General features: G+C 45.2%; 1 protein-coding gene across 4 annotated transcripts in view; it reads left to right on the forward strand.

Moving 5' to 3' along the window:
* Window positions 1-17,400, forward strand: part of KIZ (kizuna centrosomal protein) — a 113,697-nt gene that overhangs the window by 88,934 nt on the left and 7,363 nt on the right. For 3 of the 4 annotated variants that reach the window (XM_030872477.2, XM_030872479.2, XM_060284962.2), the window contains 2 exons: window positions 8,426-8,527; window positions 11,904-12,000. In XM_030872477.2, coding sequence (XP_030728337.1) covers window positions 8,426-8,527; window positions 11,904-12,000 — 199 coding nt within the window. Of the gene's footprint in view, window positions 1-3,342; window positions 3,518-4,410; window positions 4,817-6,173; window positions 8,528-11,903; window positions 12,001-17,400 lie in introns of those variants that run through there. The other variant, XR_009559056.2, reaches the window with a different exon arrangement.

Raw genomic sequence — 17,400 nt, forward strand, 5'->3', positions numbered from 1 at the left:
AAAGCTATTCTTAAAGATTTGTGGGGCTGCCAGATTTACCGAATATAGTCATAGAGTGTAGCTCGGGGGCCCTGTTAGTGTTGCAGCGAAGGAATCCACACCCAGTAATGGCAGAACTCTCTAGCCTTTTTAGTCAGGTGTCTTCCAGGCATGAGGTTCTGTGCCAGGGCTTGAACCGTGGCAGGAACCTGCTCTCTAGAGGGGCTCCGTGGAAGGGTTCTTGCTTCTGGGAGCAATGACATTGCTTCTAATGCTAAGCCTGTGATTCTCATTCCGTAGTGAAGGGATCAAATGAGCCGACGTTCTCATTCATTTCCCTTCTTATTGCGTATCCCCACCACTTAAAGAGTTTGCTGTTGCTCTGAAGGCATCGGCCTTGTTAGTCACTGTCATGGGGAATGTGAGTTTCACACTAGTTCCTGTCATCTGTGCGGAGACTTACGTACACACCCTCGTGCACACACACCCACACACACAACCACAGCCTGTGATCTGCTTGTTGACACAGGCTACCCCTTCCTTTAGTCTGGTTGTTCACACTAAAGAATCCAGGTCAAAATCACAGATTAATGTGATTATCTATGAGTGTGTGGTTTTCTTTATTTAAGAATAATATATAATTTGCATATATGTTACACCTTTACTTGGGCTGAATCCAGGGAATACCAGGGACAGCCAAAGACTAGGTCCCTGCCCTCCTAAGCCTCCATCGTCTCTAACCTTCACAGGAGCCCTGCAGGTAAGCAAATCGTTCTACAGATGGTCCGGCATACTTGGAAAGATTGAGAGCCCTGTTCAGGGCCATATAGCCAATGTGTCAGATCTTTAATCACACTCAAATTTCAGGAATTAAGCCCTGAAGTCCTTCCATCCCACCACGCAGCCTCTTTTGTTTTATGAGAGGCGCCTGCATCATGGCGTCTGGACCAGTTAAACATTGGTTTGTATCTTAACGAGAGATGAGCCCTGCAAGGACAACTTTGAGAGTGATGATGAGCAAAGCCTGGAGAGGTGGGCAGCTCTTGAGGATTTCTGAGTGTGGACTGTCCTGGGGTGGCCCTTGTAAAGCGGAGTGAATCTGTACCCCTAGGCGAGCCTGAGACCACGAAGTGGGTACAGGACGGTCAGGTCAGTGTTTCCCTGGAGCACTTAGGCCAGAATTGAAGCCATACTTGTCTAGATTATGAGAGAAAGTCTCCCTCTGAACTACTCATACCCCCAAAGTAAAATTTCCCACATTGGTAATTTTATTGGTATTTATACTAAATTTACCTTTGAGGAGGATTTGGTGAGTTTTAATTTTAGTAAATGATGCAGCTTATGCTAAATGTCATAAAAACCCAGCCCCGACACAGTATCTGGCACACAATGGGCACTCATTTCATCAAACGAATGAATAAAAATGAAAGTACTAAGGAGTTTCCTTAAGCGCTTGTTGATTTAGGCCAGAACACCGTCTCTTTCCATCAGTCACTCCACCGGTACTTTCCCACCCACGTGCCCATCCTGGCAAAACTCATCTCCTTAAGCTCCATGTGAAAAGGGCTCTCAGCTTTTATCTCAAGAGGATTAAGCCTCTAAGAATGTCCATTCAGCCTCTCATTCTTTTGACACCAATTCTCTTGGTCAAGCTGTGTTGAAAGTGGTTGCCTGACTATGCCATTTCTCACTGATATTCTTTGGCAAGCTGAAATATTCCAGGTCAGACTGAGGTACGTCCATTTAGAAGCTCTGTGGGAGGTCAGCCTAGATTTGCAGGGTGCTCCTGGGGCTGTGGGCAGGGCTTCCCCAAACATCATGGCTTGAGTTTTGCATCAGATTGGGAAAAGGCTGGAAATACACGATGGCCGCATTGTCACTGGTGGCTAGATTTATCCTGGGAGAGAAAACTGCAGTGACAACTGAGGACTGCGGAGTCCAGTGGCAAAGCACTTCTACTCCTCAGGCTTTCCTGAGACTGCGCCTCACCATTTCTGTCCCGGAAATGCACAGTCAGGTCAGGATGCCTTACCTGCTGTGCCTGGGGAAGGGAGCCCAGGGGAGCACTGTGTGCCGCTGGGTTGGCCCTGGCCCCGTCTCTGTGGCAGGGGTCCAGCTGCTCATGACAGCAGACAACTCCTCACTCAGGACGTTGCAGGCTGGTGGGGCCTGTTTAACGTGGTCATAGAAGAATGGAAGGCGCCTTTCTGAAGAGCTCTTGATTGGGTGCTTTCAAGGAAATGAACTCAGAAGTGCCTGAGAAATTCTCTTCAGTGGTTACACAGCAGAATCCCGTGTGGAGCTTTAAAACAGACCCACACCCCAGCCACACCCTGGACCGGGTGCCCCAGAACCTCCAGGCCTGAGCCCCAGGCATCAGTCTTGTGTAACACACCAGGTGACTCCCCGGGTTTGAGAACCATGGAGCAGGGGATCTCAAAGCCGAAAGAGCCCTTGTAGGTCATAGTGTGAAACACCCTTATTTTATGCAAGAGACTTGAGTGGAGAGAGGGGAGAGGTTGGACTTTAGATATTTCAGTACAGTTGGGTCAGGGAGGGTATGATTTCCCTAGGGCTGCTGTGCCACGAGCTTAGAACCACAGAAATGTTTTCTCTCACAGTTGTGGGTACTAGAAGTCCAAAATCAAAGTGGCAGCAGGGCCCTCTGAAGGCTCCCAGGAGCATCCTTCCTGGCCTGTGGCAGCCTCTGGTGGCTCCTGGTTTGTGGCAGCATGACTCCAGTCTCTGCCTTCGTCCTCACATCGCCGCCGCCTGTGTCTCTGTGTCCTCTTCCCAGCAGGACAGCAGTCATTGGATTTAGAGCCCAGTGTAAATCCAGGATGAGTTCATCTTGAGATCCTTAGCTAATTACATCTGCAAAGATCCTGTTTACAGATAGGGTCACATGCTGAGGTTCTGGATGGTCGTGAATTTGGGGGAAACTCTAGTCAACCCGGTACAGGGGGTGGGGAGGGATTTCTTCATATTTCACACTGCCGGCTTCTGGTTCATTATGTACAGTGATTGTTCCTGGCCCTACTATAAATGATGATGATGATGATGATGATGAGAATATTACTGTCTTTATTTCCGAATCTTCTCATTTTATAAATCATTGAGTACAAATTGCTAGAAAGTTGCTTTTAAAGACTATTTAATTATGCCATTAAGATACAGCTTCCTGATCAAAATTACTCAAAAGTTAAAGATTCCATGACCTTGAGAGTTGAAATTTCACCTCCCATGGCTGAGCAGTGTTACATGGTTATGAATTTTCATGTGAAGTAGTATCAGCAAAACTGTTTCAGTTCAGTTTTTGAACGTTCATTAAAGGTCAGTTACAAGCCTGGCACTTACTTTCAGGTGTAATTGTTGAATCGCCCCATAGAAATTCAGAATGTGATGGAAACATCTATTTCCTGAAGCATCTCCAGGCAGCTCATCTGAACGGGGAGCATTTCCCTTCTCCGTGCATCTGCCCTCCCTGTGTGAGGACGGAGGAAACCTGGACAAGAGGCTCCCAGGCCCAGGATTGCTGGTAGAGTCATGGTTACCGCGGAAAGTCTAGATATGAAAGTAATTCCGGTTATAGAGCCAGCCTGTGTGCCTCTCACGTTCACCTAGACGTGTGGCTCTTTTTTTTTTTTAATTTATTTATTTTTGGCTGCGTTGGGTCTTCGTTGCTGCGCGCAGGCTTTCTCTAGTTGCGGTGCGCAGGCTTCTCATTGCAGTGGCTTCTCGTGTTGTGGAGCACGGGCTCTAGGCGCATGGGCTTCAGTAGTTGTGGCACACAGGCTCAGTAGTTGTGGCTCACGGGCTCAGTAGCTGTGGCGCACGGGCTTAGTTGCTCTGCAGCGTGTGGGATCTTCCCAGACCAGGGATCAAACCCGTGTCCCCTATATTGGCAGGTGGATTCTCAACCACTGCGCCACCAGGGAAGTCCCGTGTGGTTTTTTTTTTTTTTTTAATTCCTAAACATAGATGAGTTTTCTGTATTTTCAGAATTGTGAAAGCACCCTTAGCCTAATAGTTTCTTGTTTTAATTTGAGTAGATTGCTAGACAAGTGATTTCTGGGTTTTAAGTAATAGTATTTACCTTTAGAATTAATTTTAGAGTTACATCCCACAATTTTTGTTTTATTTTGCAAAGACAACTGGGTTTGCTCCATCAGCAACACATCTAGTGCAGTGTGAATGAAAAATTGGCATGGGTGCAGAAATACATGAAAAGCGTTAGCCCTGGGAAACTCGTGGGCAGAAACTATTTTTCGAATTTAAGTTTAGAATTTCTGCATGCTTCCTACAGGAATCAGTTATCCTTCCTGACTCAGGGATGCCCAGTTCTTTGTCGGTTCAGGGTTGCTTTTCTAGCGGTAGTATGGCATTGTTTGCATCTCCTTTTGTTATTCCCTCTCTTCTTTTCTTCACCAGGGATTTCTGCGAAAGCCAGGCCAGCCAGGCCGAGCCTCTGCCTTGGAGACGGAGACACCCCTCAGAGGCTGGGGAAACACGTGTTTATCTGGCTCTTGTAATGGGTTGTTAAAAGCACTTGTTCGCCAGATATTTTCTTTTTCTTTTTATTTGGTAGATTTAGAAGTATTTTAGCAGGTGTACATTTGCATATAAAAGAGAATGAAAGATAAGAAGTTGAGGCTTTTTCTTTCTCTCCTCAGCATCATCGCTCTCCTGCCTCCCTTTATTCAGCACATTTTCATTTTCTTTCTCTGTTCCCATTTTCTAGACAAAATGCGTATCAAAAAGAAAAAAAAAGTCTCGGTGATCCATCACCACTTGGCAGGAAGATAGGCGATGGGGTTCAGCCAGCTTGTGTAACAGAGTAAGGAAAAATATATTTCTCTTGTTGTGTCGTCAGTCTGGAATTGATAGCTAAGGGTAGATTTTCACCCCTGGACCCCTTGCCTTATTTTGTATTTTCAGCCGCAGTAGTTTCTACTTTTGAAACTCAGTCTTGACGCAGCTTTGAATGTGTAATGGAAGCCTGACTGAGCAGCCCAGAGCTGGAAACTTGCGCCTGCGTGTACACTACTTCTGTGTGCGCCAGAGCATCTAGTTGAAAATCATTGTATTCTTAGAAATGCTTGTTTTATCTAATTGTTTGCACTACTCAGTTTTTTTCTCAGGGTTTGACATTACTAACGGGAGGAAGTATTTCTCTGGAGTTCTGAGTCACAGGCTACAAAGTGAAGCCTTAAGGGGCCACCCAGTCCTCAAATTTGCAGACTTATGGTGTCCCTGCAGTTAAGACTCAGGTCTTTTCACCTTGGAAATATTGAGATATTACCCTCCTCCCGACCTTGTTTACAGCAGGCCAACTGGAACCTCCAGCTTTGTTTCTTTCGCTACCCTGTCTATTCACTCATTCATTTAACAACTGAATTTGCAGGGCTACGCCATGCGGCTTTCAGCCACTTGATTCCTCACTGCCCTTCTTCCTTCCAGAAAAGCCTGGGCCTGAAGTGCCACAGACTTCAACTCTGTGGCTTTGCTTTATGCCGTTGGTGTCCTGGCCAAGTCTTCTAGGCTGTTCCAGGAGAATGTCTGAATTGTTTGAGCAAAAAGTATACTCTTGCTTCCAAAAATTCTGGAATCTGGTCCGTTTGATACAGACAGCACCCTAGCAATCTCCAGACAGCTGTAGCAGCCTCCTTGATCCTGTGTCCCGGGCTATGTCAGCTCTTTTAGCGGAGAAAGCAATCCTTAACATCTAGCTTGTATCCCTTGGCTGAAGTTTTTCTCTTGAGTGTTCTTGTGCCACATTCAGTGAACACAGAAAAAATTGCTTACCGCTCTCTAGTTTCAAGGTTGCAAGTATGTTCTGTGTGGCCTGTGCAGTGTTTTAATTTTTTTTTAAGCCAGAAATCTGGCAAGACTAGGCCCACTTTCCCGGCTGGCAGCAGTCGGCCGTGGCCACAGAACAGCTGTCCCCTCCGGACAGGGCATGAGCTCTCCCACCCCTCCTACCGCTCCCATCTGGCCAGAGTCACGTGTGTGGTCCTGTTGGGCCCCAGAGAGTGTCTGCACTGACAGTCCTGCCCTGTCCTCTCTGCTACAGAATCTGTGTACTTGAACCCCTCTTCCCTTGTTTCTACACAGGCTGTGTAGCCTGTAACCTCTCCTGATCATTTTTTTAACCAAACCTTGATTTTGTTTTTCCTTTCTGGGTCATCTCTCAGTTCTTCGTCTGCTGTTTTGTGCAGCTCTTCTGACTAAAGTAACAGTGAATAAGGGTATCCAGTGCCGTGGGAGAATGACTCCAGTCCTGAGCGTCTGCTCCAACCCCTCCGGCTGCTTTGGGGTCGCTGGTCCTGCCTCAGTGTTTGTTCCTCCAAGGGAGTGCACGTAATCCTTTCACCTTTTAAACCTCACTCTGCGCTGAAGCCATTAGAGGAAGCATGCATTGGAGGTGGGGGAAGGCGATGTGCCCGGCGGTCCTCAGCTGGATCGTGCCAACCCTTGATTACTCGGGTCAGAGCGGCCACAGCCCACATAAAAACTGTCCGGACGGCCGCCAGTGACTCTGCTTGGAGAAGGACCACAGGAGGTTTAAGGATCAAGTGCCCGTGAGGAGCCGGGCGTGGGAAGTGGGTGGGCTCTGGCTGCATGGGCGGGAGAGATGAGCTTTCTCCCTCCAAACTGTTGTACTGTTGAAAGCAGACTGAGGCAGCCTGGACGGGCAGCCCAGTGAGAGAGTCCGAGTCCTTCGAGAAGGACAGGCAGGCCCCAGTGTGGGACACATGTGGAGCTGATTTCCGAGCGCTAGGATGGCCCCTGGGCTGGGGTGACTCACTGCCCGGTCCTCCCTTCCAGGCTCACACCAGAGATGAGATACATTCCTTCTTGTATTTGGACAGAATACTTAATCCCCCACCCCCAATCTGAAATCACCTCACAGCTACTAACCTGATATTTTGCACAAAAATCCTCTCCTGAAAATAAATAGCACATGTTTTCTTGGTTTCTGAGAAGCCTGAGAGCTGGCTTACTGGAGTCAAATGATTTCCCTTCAGATGGTAGACAGCAGAGCCCAGCTCCAGCTTCCAGCCACCAGGAGCCTTTGTTCATCAAGAAGCAGCTCTCCTTTCTCTCTTTCTCTCCCCTCTTTCCCTGCTTCCTTCCTTCATTTCTCTTTTAAAAAATTTCTTTCTATCTTTTGCTATCTTTTCCTTGACCAAATAAGTTTCACTGAATGCAGAAATAGCACATGGTCATTAAAATCTGGACTTGTATCCTAAAAGCTGAAAGTCTTTTTGGCTGATCTTTCTAAAATAAAAACAAAACAGCATTTTCATCTGTCTTACAGTGATTCTTTACTTTTTTAGAATTCAGACACTCCACCTTTGATTTTATTAATACCTTACCCCCTCAACAGATTACCTGACAGTGAATCTGAGGTGATAAGGTTGTTAGGATTAATCGGAGAGTGTTATGATGCACTCCTATCGAGCCACCCTGGGACACTGGGATTAACCTACAGCAAGAAACACTTTCTATCCCAGGCCACTTCCCCACACACACACAGATGTTACACAAAATAATACTTTCCCTTTGTGCGTGTACTGCATCTGGTGTTTTCTTTATTAAAGTTTTCAAACTATCAATGCTAGTTCCAGTGGACATTGATTTCACAATCCAGCAATGTTAAAAAATGTTGCTTTAGGATTTATTATTTTCAGAGTTAAGAGTCCCTGATCTGTGCATATTTTAATTACATAGCATTTACTACTCAAAAATATGATGCTCATTTTAAATACTTATTTTTTATCTTGACTGATTCTCAGTAGGGCAAGGTAAGTTATATTTTTCTCCTTCAGCATGATGGTAGTTTTAACCAGTAATAACGGGCCTTGTAGTTTAGTTCTTAAACTGAACCAGCAAGCACAGGAATGCAGCCGATGGCCAGCCCCTGGAGCTGACAGGGGAATCCTTTAGTTAGTGGCCATGTTGAGAGTGTGGCCATGGATGCTGTTTTGCTGTGTCTCTGCTAAAACTCTAACTCTGCATCCTCCGCTTCATCCAGGAGTCCTTGAGACCTGAGGCAATGGGGAAGCTAGTGTCACTCAGGTCCTTCACGGGACCCTTATTTAGTATTCTTCCCAACAGTCTTCCCCACTTTAACTTAGAGCAGGGCTAAGTGCTCTGTCAATTGTTTCCTTTGACACATAAAAGTTTTTAAGTTTGCTGTAGTCCTGTTTGTCTTTATTTTGTTAAGTGTGCTTTTGGCGTTGTATCCAAGAAATCACTGCCAAATCTGATATCCTAAAGCTTTTCTCCTGCGTTTTCTGCTAGGAACTTAATAGTTTTAGGTCTTATATTTAAGTCTTTAATCCTTTCTGAGTTGATTTTTGTGTATGATGTAAGGTAAGGGCCCAACTTCATTCTTTTGCCTGTGGGTATCTTGTTACCTGGGACTTTTTCTCGTATATAGAAACGAAAGCCTACCAGATGCTGAAACAGTCTACCCTTCAGGACAGTGCACACCAAGCTGAAGACGGATTCCAGAAGGCCGAGGCCTCTGCATCACTGTCAGGTAAGCAGGGCGGATAAGCCAGCATCTGGGAGACCCAGGGCTACGGCCAGGGCTGTGTACAGGGAAGTGTTATGATGCGTTCCTGTCGGAGGTTTCTGGAGTTTGCTTTGTAACAAGTTGTCACCATCTCAGAAAGAGCCAGTACTTTTCGAGTCCTTAATGAACAGGAGTTTGGAAGAAGCTTCCCTCCAGGGTGTGTGCTGGCGATGGCCTTACAGGCCCTTGGGTTCTGCCTGACGTGTCACAATGGTACCTTGTCGCTAAGCACCACAGACACCCCAAATTCTTTCCCTTCCCACCTTTTCCCAGTTTGTTAATCAGTAGTGGGGAGTGTCATCTGGGCTACCTCCCTTGCCTGAATGATGGGGGATTTGGGGTTCTTCAAATGAAAAGACTGTAAATCCCAGTAAGAGCTCAATTTTAAGCTTAAATGTAGTTCCTTCAATTTAGGATTTTTGTTTCAATTGTAATCTTCTTAGTTTTCTTATACATTATTATCGTATTTTTATTATTTTTCAGTTGTTTTTACTTTATCACACTTTTTTCCTTTTTTTTTTTTTTTTGGTGTAAGTCACCTCAACTCCCTTTGTGAAAGTAAACGGATTAATAACAGAAGGAAGTATACTTTAACGACTTGCTTTTTTTTTTTCTTTTTTTGGGGGGGGGCTGTCCTGCATAGCTTGTGGGATCTTAGTTCCCCAAACAGGGATCAAACCCAGGCCCACAGCAGTGAAAGCACCGAGTCCTAACCACTGGACTGTCAGGGAAATCCCTCTAATTTTTTTTTAAATTATTATTGATTAATTTATTTTTGGCTGTGTTGGGTCTTTGTTGCTGCACGCGGACTTTCTCTGGTTGCGGCGAGCAGGGGCTACTCTTCATTGCAGTGTGCGGGCTTCTCATCGCAGTGGCTTCTCTTTGTTGCGGAGCATGGTCTCTAGGAGCGTGGGCTTCAGTAGTTTTGGCTCGCAGGCTCAGTAGTTGTGGCGCACGTGCTTAGTTGCTCTGCGGCATGTAGGATCTTCCCGGACCAGGGCTCGAACCCATGTCCCCTGCGTTGGCAGGAGGATTCTTAACCACTGTGCCACCAGGGAAGTCCCCGCTCTAATTTTTATATAAATCACCATGCTGGGATTTTACCTATCAGAATGAATTTCTCCTATTAGAATGAATTTCACCTATCAGAATGATTTCTTAATATCACATAATTCCCAGTCCGTATTCAGATTTCTCAATTGTCTCAAAGATGTCTTCATCAGACAGACATTTTTTTGAGGGAGATATTTATGGTACATCAGACTTAGCTGTCTGTCTTTGGAAAGCTATTTCCTAGATAATATTAGTGTTAGAATTAGTTACTGCAAAATTCAGTTATTTGGGTTGTTGTGAGGATTCAGTGAGCCAGTGCAGGTTAAATGCCCAACACAGTGCCTTGTAGAGAAAAGCCCCCGGGGAGGGCTGGCCATGTTGTTGGTGGTGGTGATTTGAACTCCGCAAACATGAGACATTGTAGTTTGTTGAGGTATAAACAGGCTTCTGCCCCGATGGAGGTCTGCATCACTGTAGAAAGATACAGCCCTATTCACTGTTTGCTTTTCATCACTTTCTTCACATTTGAATCACAGAACCAGAATCCAGAGGGATCTCAGAAACTATTTATCCAACCCCCTCATTTTACAAATTACCCAAGAGAGTAATGCCTCTTTTGGAGCATTACAACCCATTAGCAAGCATACATGGTTTGGAAGGTGACTCTACAGATGTGATTTTGGTAAGTATATTTTGAATGGCTAATAGGACAGGCTCAAACAATGAATAAATTTGACATAAGTTGTAGTCCCTTGGATGAGCATCAAAAATTATAGTACTATTAATATGCTAATGATTGGGCTTCCCTGGTGGCACAGTGGTTGAGAGTCCGCCTGCTGATGCAGGGGACACAGGTTCGTGCCCCAGTCTGGGAAGATCCCACATGCCGCGGAGCGGCTGGGCCCGTGAGCCAAGGCCGCTGAGCCTGCGCGTCTGGAGCCTGTGCTCCGCAACGGGAGAGGCCACAACAGTGAGAGGCCCACGTACCACAAAAAATAAAAAAATATGCTAATGATTAACATACAAGTTTGTTCATATGACGTGATCCACACAACACAGGTTGTACAGCCAAGCACCCCTCGATTTGGTTCCCATCGTCCACACTCAAAATCATACCATGTGCTTTGTAAGACATTGGGATCCTCGAAGTGCTCCTGGTAGTGTTGGCTGGCATTGGAGTTAGATGCTGGCTCTGGAGTTTATTGTGCATTCAGTCACGCATCACGTTTCCATTCTCGCCCTCACCCTGACCCTAGGGACTTCTCTGAGCTCCCAAGAGAAGCAGGCGGTGGGTGGGAGGGCCACATGCCCGGTGTGGAACGTCACACGCTGTCACACAGTGAACGCAGAGCCACCCCAGATATAACTATGGATGAGGAGGCACATGGCTCATCTCCTGTGTCAGGTGCCAGATCTCTTGTCTCCACACCTGTCTCTAAGGAAGCCACTTTGTTTTCATGTCTGAAAAGACCTGGTCCCCTTAAGCGGGTACAGACCCTCTAGGGGCCGAACATGGACATATTGTTCAGAGAACCACTTTGCTTCAGAGGTTATGAGCAGGCACGCAGGTTACAGGTTAGGAATGCAGTAGATGCCTTTCGAGGCGATGCTTATGCACCCTCTATCCGCGATCTAGTTTGACTGCCAGTTAAGAATCAGACTTGTAGCAGAAACGTCCAAGGTGAGGACGCCCAGGAGGCAGAGGTCAGGGATCGCCCTGCAAGCTGGGAGCACTGTGGGGTGGTCTGGTTCCCCAGGCTCCAGGGAAAGGGGGTGGACTGTGCATCTTCCCCATCAGCCCTTTCAGGCTGGTTAAGGAGTAGCCTCGATGGTTTTCAGTGGACGTTCATTCTTCTCCGTGAGAGGGAAAAAGAGAGGATTTGGCAGAGGGGCTTAAAGGCGGGTGGGCGGTAATGTCATCCAGAGGTGTCAGTTGCTTCTGAGACTGGTTCCCAGTTCCTGTTAGCTCGGTGAGCCAGCGCTGCCCCCGTGTTACAACAACTCGAATTATCCAGAGCTTAGTGCCACGGTGGAGACCCATGTGCTCACACACACATCATGGCCATTTAAAATGGTGCTCTTTGAATGATTTTACTTTTTACGTACTCTGTGTAACTATCACGGGAAGCCGCCCCCTTCCTTTCTGTGTCATTCCCTGCCTCAGAAGCCCCTCGCTTTCTGTGAACAGCTCTTCCTCTGTTGATGTTTGTTTTACAAGTTATCGTGAGGCCGCTTCTGCATTCACTGCGATGGCCACGCTCACTCTCCATGCTTGTGCTTGTCACAGGTTTGAATATTGGCAGCGGTACATTCGAGACAAAGACAACTCACAAGATCTCTTCAGAAGCGAGTTTTTCGTCTAGCGAAGGCAGTCCTTTGTCAAGGTAAAGTCGTGCAAGCCTTTCTGAATAGCGGCAGCAAGACGGGAAATGTCACTCCTCAGGGAATTAAACGCTGGCTGCAGATGATTTTGCTCTGTGACTCGATGGAAGGTTATGGTTTAGGTTTTTGTTTATCTGAAATGACAGTGGAAACTTTAGTCTACCTTTGAAAATATTTGCACCAGAGCCAAGTATTGTTTTGCAGCTGTTGTTTCCTTGGTTTAAGACTCAATTGACACCTCAGTGAACCACAAATTAGCGTCTACAGCTGCTCGCAGTAGGGCTGCTTAGAAACCACACAATGGAGGGTGTCGGAGAGGGCAGAGAGAAAGAGCCAGGCCTTAAAAGAAATAAAGTGGCCTGTTTCTTCTTTCTGAGACCACAGAGATATATACAAGCAATTGCTGGATATTTGTTTTTGTATTCCTCTTTTTTACCAAGTATTTGGGCTGGACTATTCTTTCCCTTTCTGATACCTTCTTGCTTATTTTCCAATGTGAAAATTTATCTTTTCACATTTGTTAAACTGTAGCACTCCTTGTAAGTTTTTGGAGCAGTGATAAGTGAGTCGTGTGCTAGATTTGTCATCAACATAAAATACTAATCGTGCAATGGCACTGAGTCACTTCGGAAGAATTTGTGGATGGGAGTAGAAGCAATTGTCTGATACATACCTACCTTTCCGCTTTGGGCTAAATAGCATTTAAAACAACACAAGTTTGCCTTTTGTAATAACATTTCCCCTCAAAAGATGTCCTGTAGATGATTGTGTTACATTCGAATTAACTGCTCGCCCTGATGAAATTTTAAAACAGGAACTTTACGTTTGTAATGTCCTGTAAGATAAAATTATTTGTTCAGAAATGTGGTATTTTTACAGTGAAAAAAAATCTCATTTTCATTTCTATTTTGAAAAACACTACAGTATTTTTAGGACCTGGATATATTTAAATGAGATTGGTTTTCTGATATTAAGTTCTTTTAGAAACCTGGTGTGTTCAATTTTAGGGAATCCACTCATTTAATTTTTAGAAATTATTATCTTTAATATCTTTCATCTCTGTTTTTGAAGGAAGTGAGAGATAATGAATTATGGGACAGGAAGAATATTAAAGTATTATATTTTTATGATTATATTATAAATTCAAGTTCTAGGTCTCCTGAAAGAAATTTTAAAAGATAATAAATTCTACAGGTAGTTTTTAGGGTTTAATGTCACCATTTGGCTTAATAATACATCCCTTTAGGTTTTCAAGATTGTTAGAAGTGTTTATTTTCTTTATATTTTAGAGGCAGTAAAAAAGCCAATTCTTCTTAACCTTTTATGTGTGTGTGTGTGTGTGTGTGTGTATTCTTGGAGTAATGTTTAAACACATTTAGAAAGCAGTTGGATTCTGTAGAACATTTTCTCAGTCTGATCATTTGACGTTTCACATCTTGCATCTATATTTCATTATAAAATCAAACTCCTTTCCCTTTCAGTTTTAGGCAGGAGCCTTTTGTTATTACTGTTGTTTCTGCATGAAATTAATTTCCTAAATTATAAGTAATCACATCATCCCCTTTCCGGAAAAAAAAAAGAGGCCTTCAGGGGACCCTTGGGTTCTTGACAGTTGATAATAATCCAGAGATGAAAGTTCTGGGCATGGAGTGTGTGGGTTTGGCGCGCTGTTCGCCATGGTTGGTTCTTGTGCTGGGTTTGGTGTTCATACGCCGCCTTAGGCTTTTGAGAGCCCCGGGCTCGCTGTTTGTGCCTGGATTCACTGAAATTTCTTAGAGGCTTACATTTAAGGATCCCACTTACTGCAGTCACTCCTCGTGCTTTATTGCTTTTACAAGTGGTCTCGAAACCCAGTACTTGAGAATAAACGTAACGGTGCAGTGCTGCTGTAGCACTTTTAAAAATTCTTCTTTGCTCTATTTTGTCAGTGAGCTGATGAGCAACCTCAAAAAAAAAAAAAAAAAAAGACCCTGCTGGACCTTAAAAAAAAAAAAAATGGCTTCCTCTGATGTCCTAGAGACAATAATTATGATGTGCTAGTTAAGCCCAAACTACAGCTGAGGGATTTTACTTTAAAGCAGCGGCTTGGGCGCAAAAATGCATTTATAGCTCTTTGTCTGCACCTCATTATGTGTGGGCCTGATTCATTAAGTAATTGGTTTGCAGTTGTTTACATGAGTATTAAGGCCTTCCTTTCAGCCGCCTTTGAGAGATACATTGTGCAAATGTTGCCTGTGATGAATGCAGAATGAGGACCAGAGGGTCCGTCCTATTGGCTAAACAGTGCACTCTGTTGAAAAGCCAGAGAAAGGGATTGGGTGCTGCTTTGCATAGCAATGACTTTCTTAATAAGCGTTACAGATTAATACACACAAGCTATAAAAGATGCAAAGAGATACTCTTAGCACATTTATCCATGCTCATTTCATTGTGATGGTGGTGGGGTCCCCGTGCTTTCATATTCCGTTTTCCAGAGTAGCGGCTTCAGTGCATGAGCCGTAATAGAATCCGATGTTTATTGTATTATAAACCACGGGCAAGTAGGCAGATCGGCAACAGTTTATTATTAAAGATTCTTTCAGTGTAAATCTTTTTCTACCATTGTATTTGCCTCAGCAAAATCATTTTGTGGTTGAGTGGGGATGAAAGGCATAATGTACGAAGGAGTGAGTCCTAATAGGAAGCTGTTCTCTGAGTAAAGACCACTTGTTCCCTTTTGTTGAGAGGTGCATGCCAGAGCTTCCTCTCCTCCGCAAACACTGTCTCGCCCCACCTTCCCCAGGAAGCTGTTTTCACTCTCCCGGATCCATTTAGTCAACAGAGAGCGTATTTTAACCGCCTGCCATGTAACTGCGGTTTACTGCTTGGATTGAGATAACGTTTTACCGAAAGAAAAAGATGTGTGTTTGCAACATAATTGCCTGGGGAAAAGGTAGCAGAAGTCACCCAGCTACCGCACCCTGGCAGGGCCGCTGGTGGCATTTGGTGCCAGCCCTGCAGCCATGGAAGTGGCCAGCGGAGGGCACCAGGCGGCAGCTGCTGCTCTGGTGCCGCCGTCCTGTCTCTTCTTGCCTGATCCTGTGCCGCTTCCCCTGGGATGATAAGGTGATCACAAGGAACGAGTAGTCCAGAGAAATAAAAGTGAGGTTTTTCTGGAAGTCCTTTATGTTCTGGTATAAAAGCCCCGGTCTCTGCCTCTGGTTTAGCAAAGCTACATTCTCCATAAATTCTACCAAAGTAGCAGCTTCCTAAACATTCCACGTTTCTTGTTATAAGCCCGCCTACTTTATTTTTTTCGACACAGCACGAAAGAACAGTCTTTGCTTGATTGGCTGAAGGGAAGGAGTAAAGAAGTTGACCCCTAAAAAATGGCATCTGCTGCAGGGCCCCTGGTTGACCATCAGAGGGCACTCACACTTTGTCAAATTAAAGCTGTCTCAGACCGGTCTGCCTCTTAACACTTAAAATTGAGGATTTACAGGGATTTGTTGGCACACTGATTGGGATTTTTTATTTTCTTTACGAATTTTTTTTTTTTTTTTTTGCCTTGTGCTTTTCAGAAACACCTCTTTTTTGAGGAAAATTCTAGCTGAAGATGCTGTGTGAGACATTTTAATACTGATTTTAGCTTAGTCAAAATCATTAAACTTACAGAATTCAGAGTGTAGAGACCACATCTTCTCATAAGTTAGTTATTCTTTTCAGGCTTATGATAAGACTCTAGAACTGCAAGGGCTCTTCCCTCTGGGGCCCTTCCTCATCGCCCCCGACACCATAGGTCATGTTCTTCGTAGGACCCTCAAAAGCTCATTGCCAAACTTGATGGACGTGGCCTCAGAGCCACAAAAGTTGGGTATGTTTGTTAATGGGCTGTAGATATTTTTTTCTTTCAAAAATATGTTACTGACCATGAGGTTGAGAGTCTGTATTACTAACCTTAGAACATCCCGCGGCTCTGAGGAGCTCCTGTGGCCCACCTCCCTGGGTCCCTGTGCTCACCCGACAGCCTCCGTCACCCCTCACAGAGCGCGCTGCCTCCTGAGCCCTGGTGTGACTTAATGATGAGTCTCCCAGGAACCATAGGTTTTCCATGCCTCACTTTTGTCTCTACTTGCTGGCCCCACAAAGCAAACCTGAATCCTGGCAGACATCCTTGCCACCTAATTTTGTACTTATGTTGACTGTGTAGCCTATTTCTAGCAATATTATTAGCCTTTTGTTCATATAAAATGAATAGTTGAGGGACTTCCCTGGTGGTCCAGTGGTAAAGAATCTGCCTTCCAATGCGGGGGACGCGGGTTCGATCCCTGGTTGGGGAACGAAGATCCCACATGCCGCAGGGCAGCTAAGCCCACATGCCACGACTACTGAGCTCGCACACTGCAACGGAAAATCCCGCATGTTGCAACTAAGACCTGACACAGCCAAAACTAAAAACAAAATAAAAATTAAAAAATTTTAAAAATTTAATGAATAGTCGACACTTAATTTTGACTCTTTCTCTAGTACCCATGTCAGCAGGATCACATCCTAGGTGTTCACTAGGTGCTGTGCTTAGAATAAAACCTGCTGTTAAGACCCCAGCTGACCATAACTTCTTATGTGTAGCAAGGATGAGAGCAAAAGTGATTTTGATGAGAGTTGCCCTTACCTGTCTGTCCTAATCCCTTATCAATAGCAAGGGAATTTATAAACAGCATCGAAAACTGAGATAGTTTGATGGACAGACAGAGAAGACATGTGACGGAGCCAGTGTGGCAAAATGTTGACAGGGAGCATCTCACTGGTGGGCACATGGTGGTCACTGTGCAGAGGGGGAGGTGCCACACCTCCCAGGACACTGCGCAGAGACGGTGCCCCGTGAATGAGACCAGCAGAGCATGCTCACGCCTTAATTTAATCAGTTATCTGTGGTGTCTTACCTGAAAGTGGTTTGTTTGGAAATAGGACCTCCAGACTAATTGTAAAGTTCTAGGGAAAAAACTAAAACTCTGCTCTCGTGGATTCCAGGAGTCTCCCACGAGCAGGCTGGGGAGGGTGGACTCCCTGGCTTGCTGCCGGGCTTCAGGTGGTGGCAGCGCTTCATGAAGGCCTCGGCAGCCCTGGCCCTGGGCCTCTTCCTGGTTCTGTAAAGCCTGCAGGCTGAGAGAGGTTTTATGTTTTTTAATGGTTGGGAAAAATCCAAAGAAGAATAATGCTGCACGATACCTGAAAGTTATATGAAATTCAAGTTGCAGTGTCTCTGAGTGACGTTTGCTTGTAACAAAGCCACATCCGCTAGTTCACATATTGTCCGTGGCTGTTTTCGTGCAGCAGAGTAGAGTAGTTATGACAGAGACCACAACACCTGAACCACTTACTCACTGGCTCTCTACAGCTCACCTTCGCTGCCTCTGCCTTAC

The sequence above is a fragment of the Globicephala melas genome, chromosome 15 (assembly GCF_963455315.2).
Source record: "Globicephala melas chromosome 15, mGloMel1.2, whole genome shotgun sequence".
Classification (NCBI taxonomy): Eukaryota; Metazoa; Chordata; class Mammalia; order Artiodactyla; family Delphinidae; genus Globicephala; species Globicephala melas.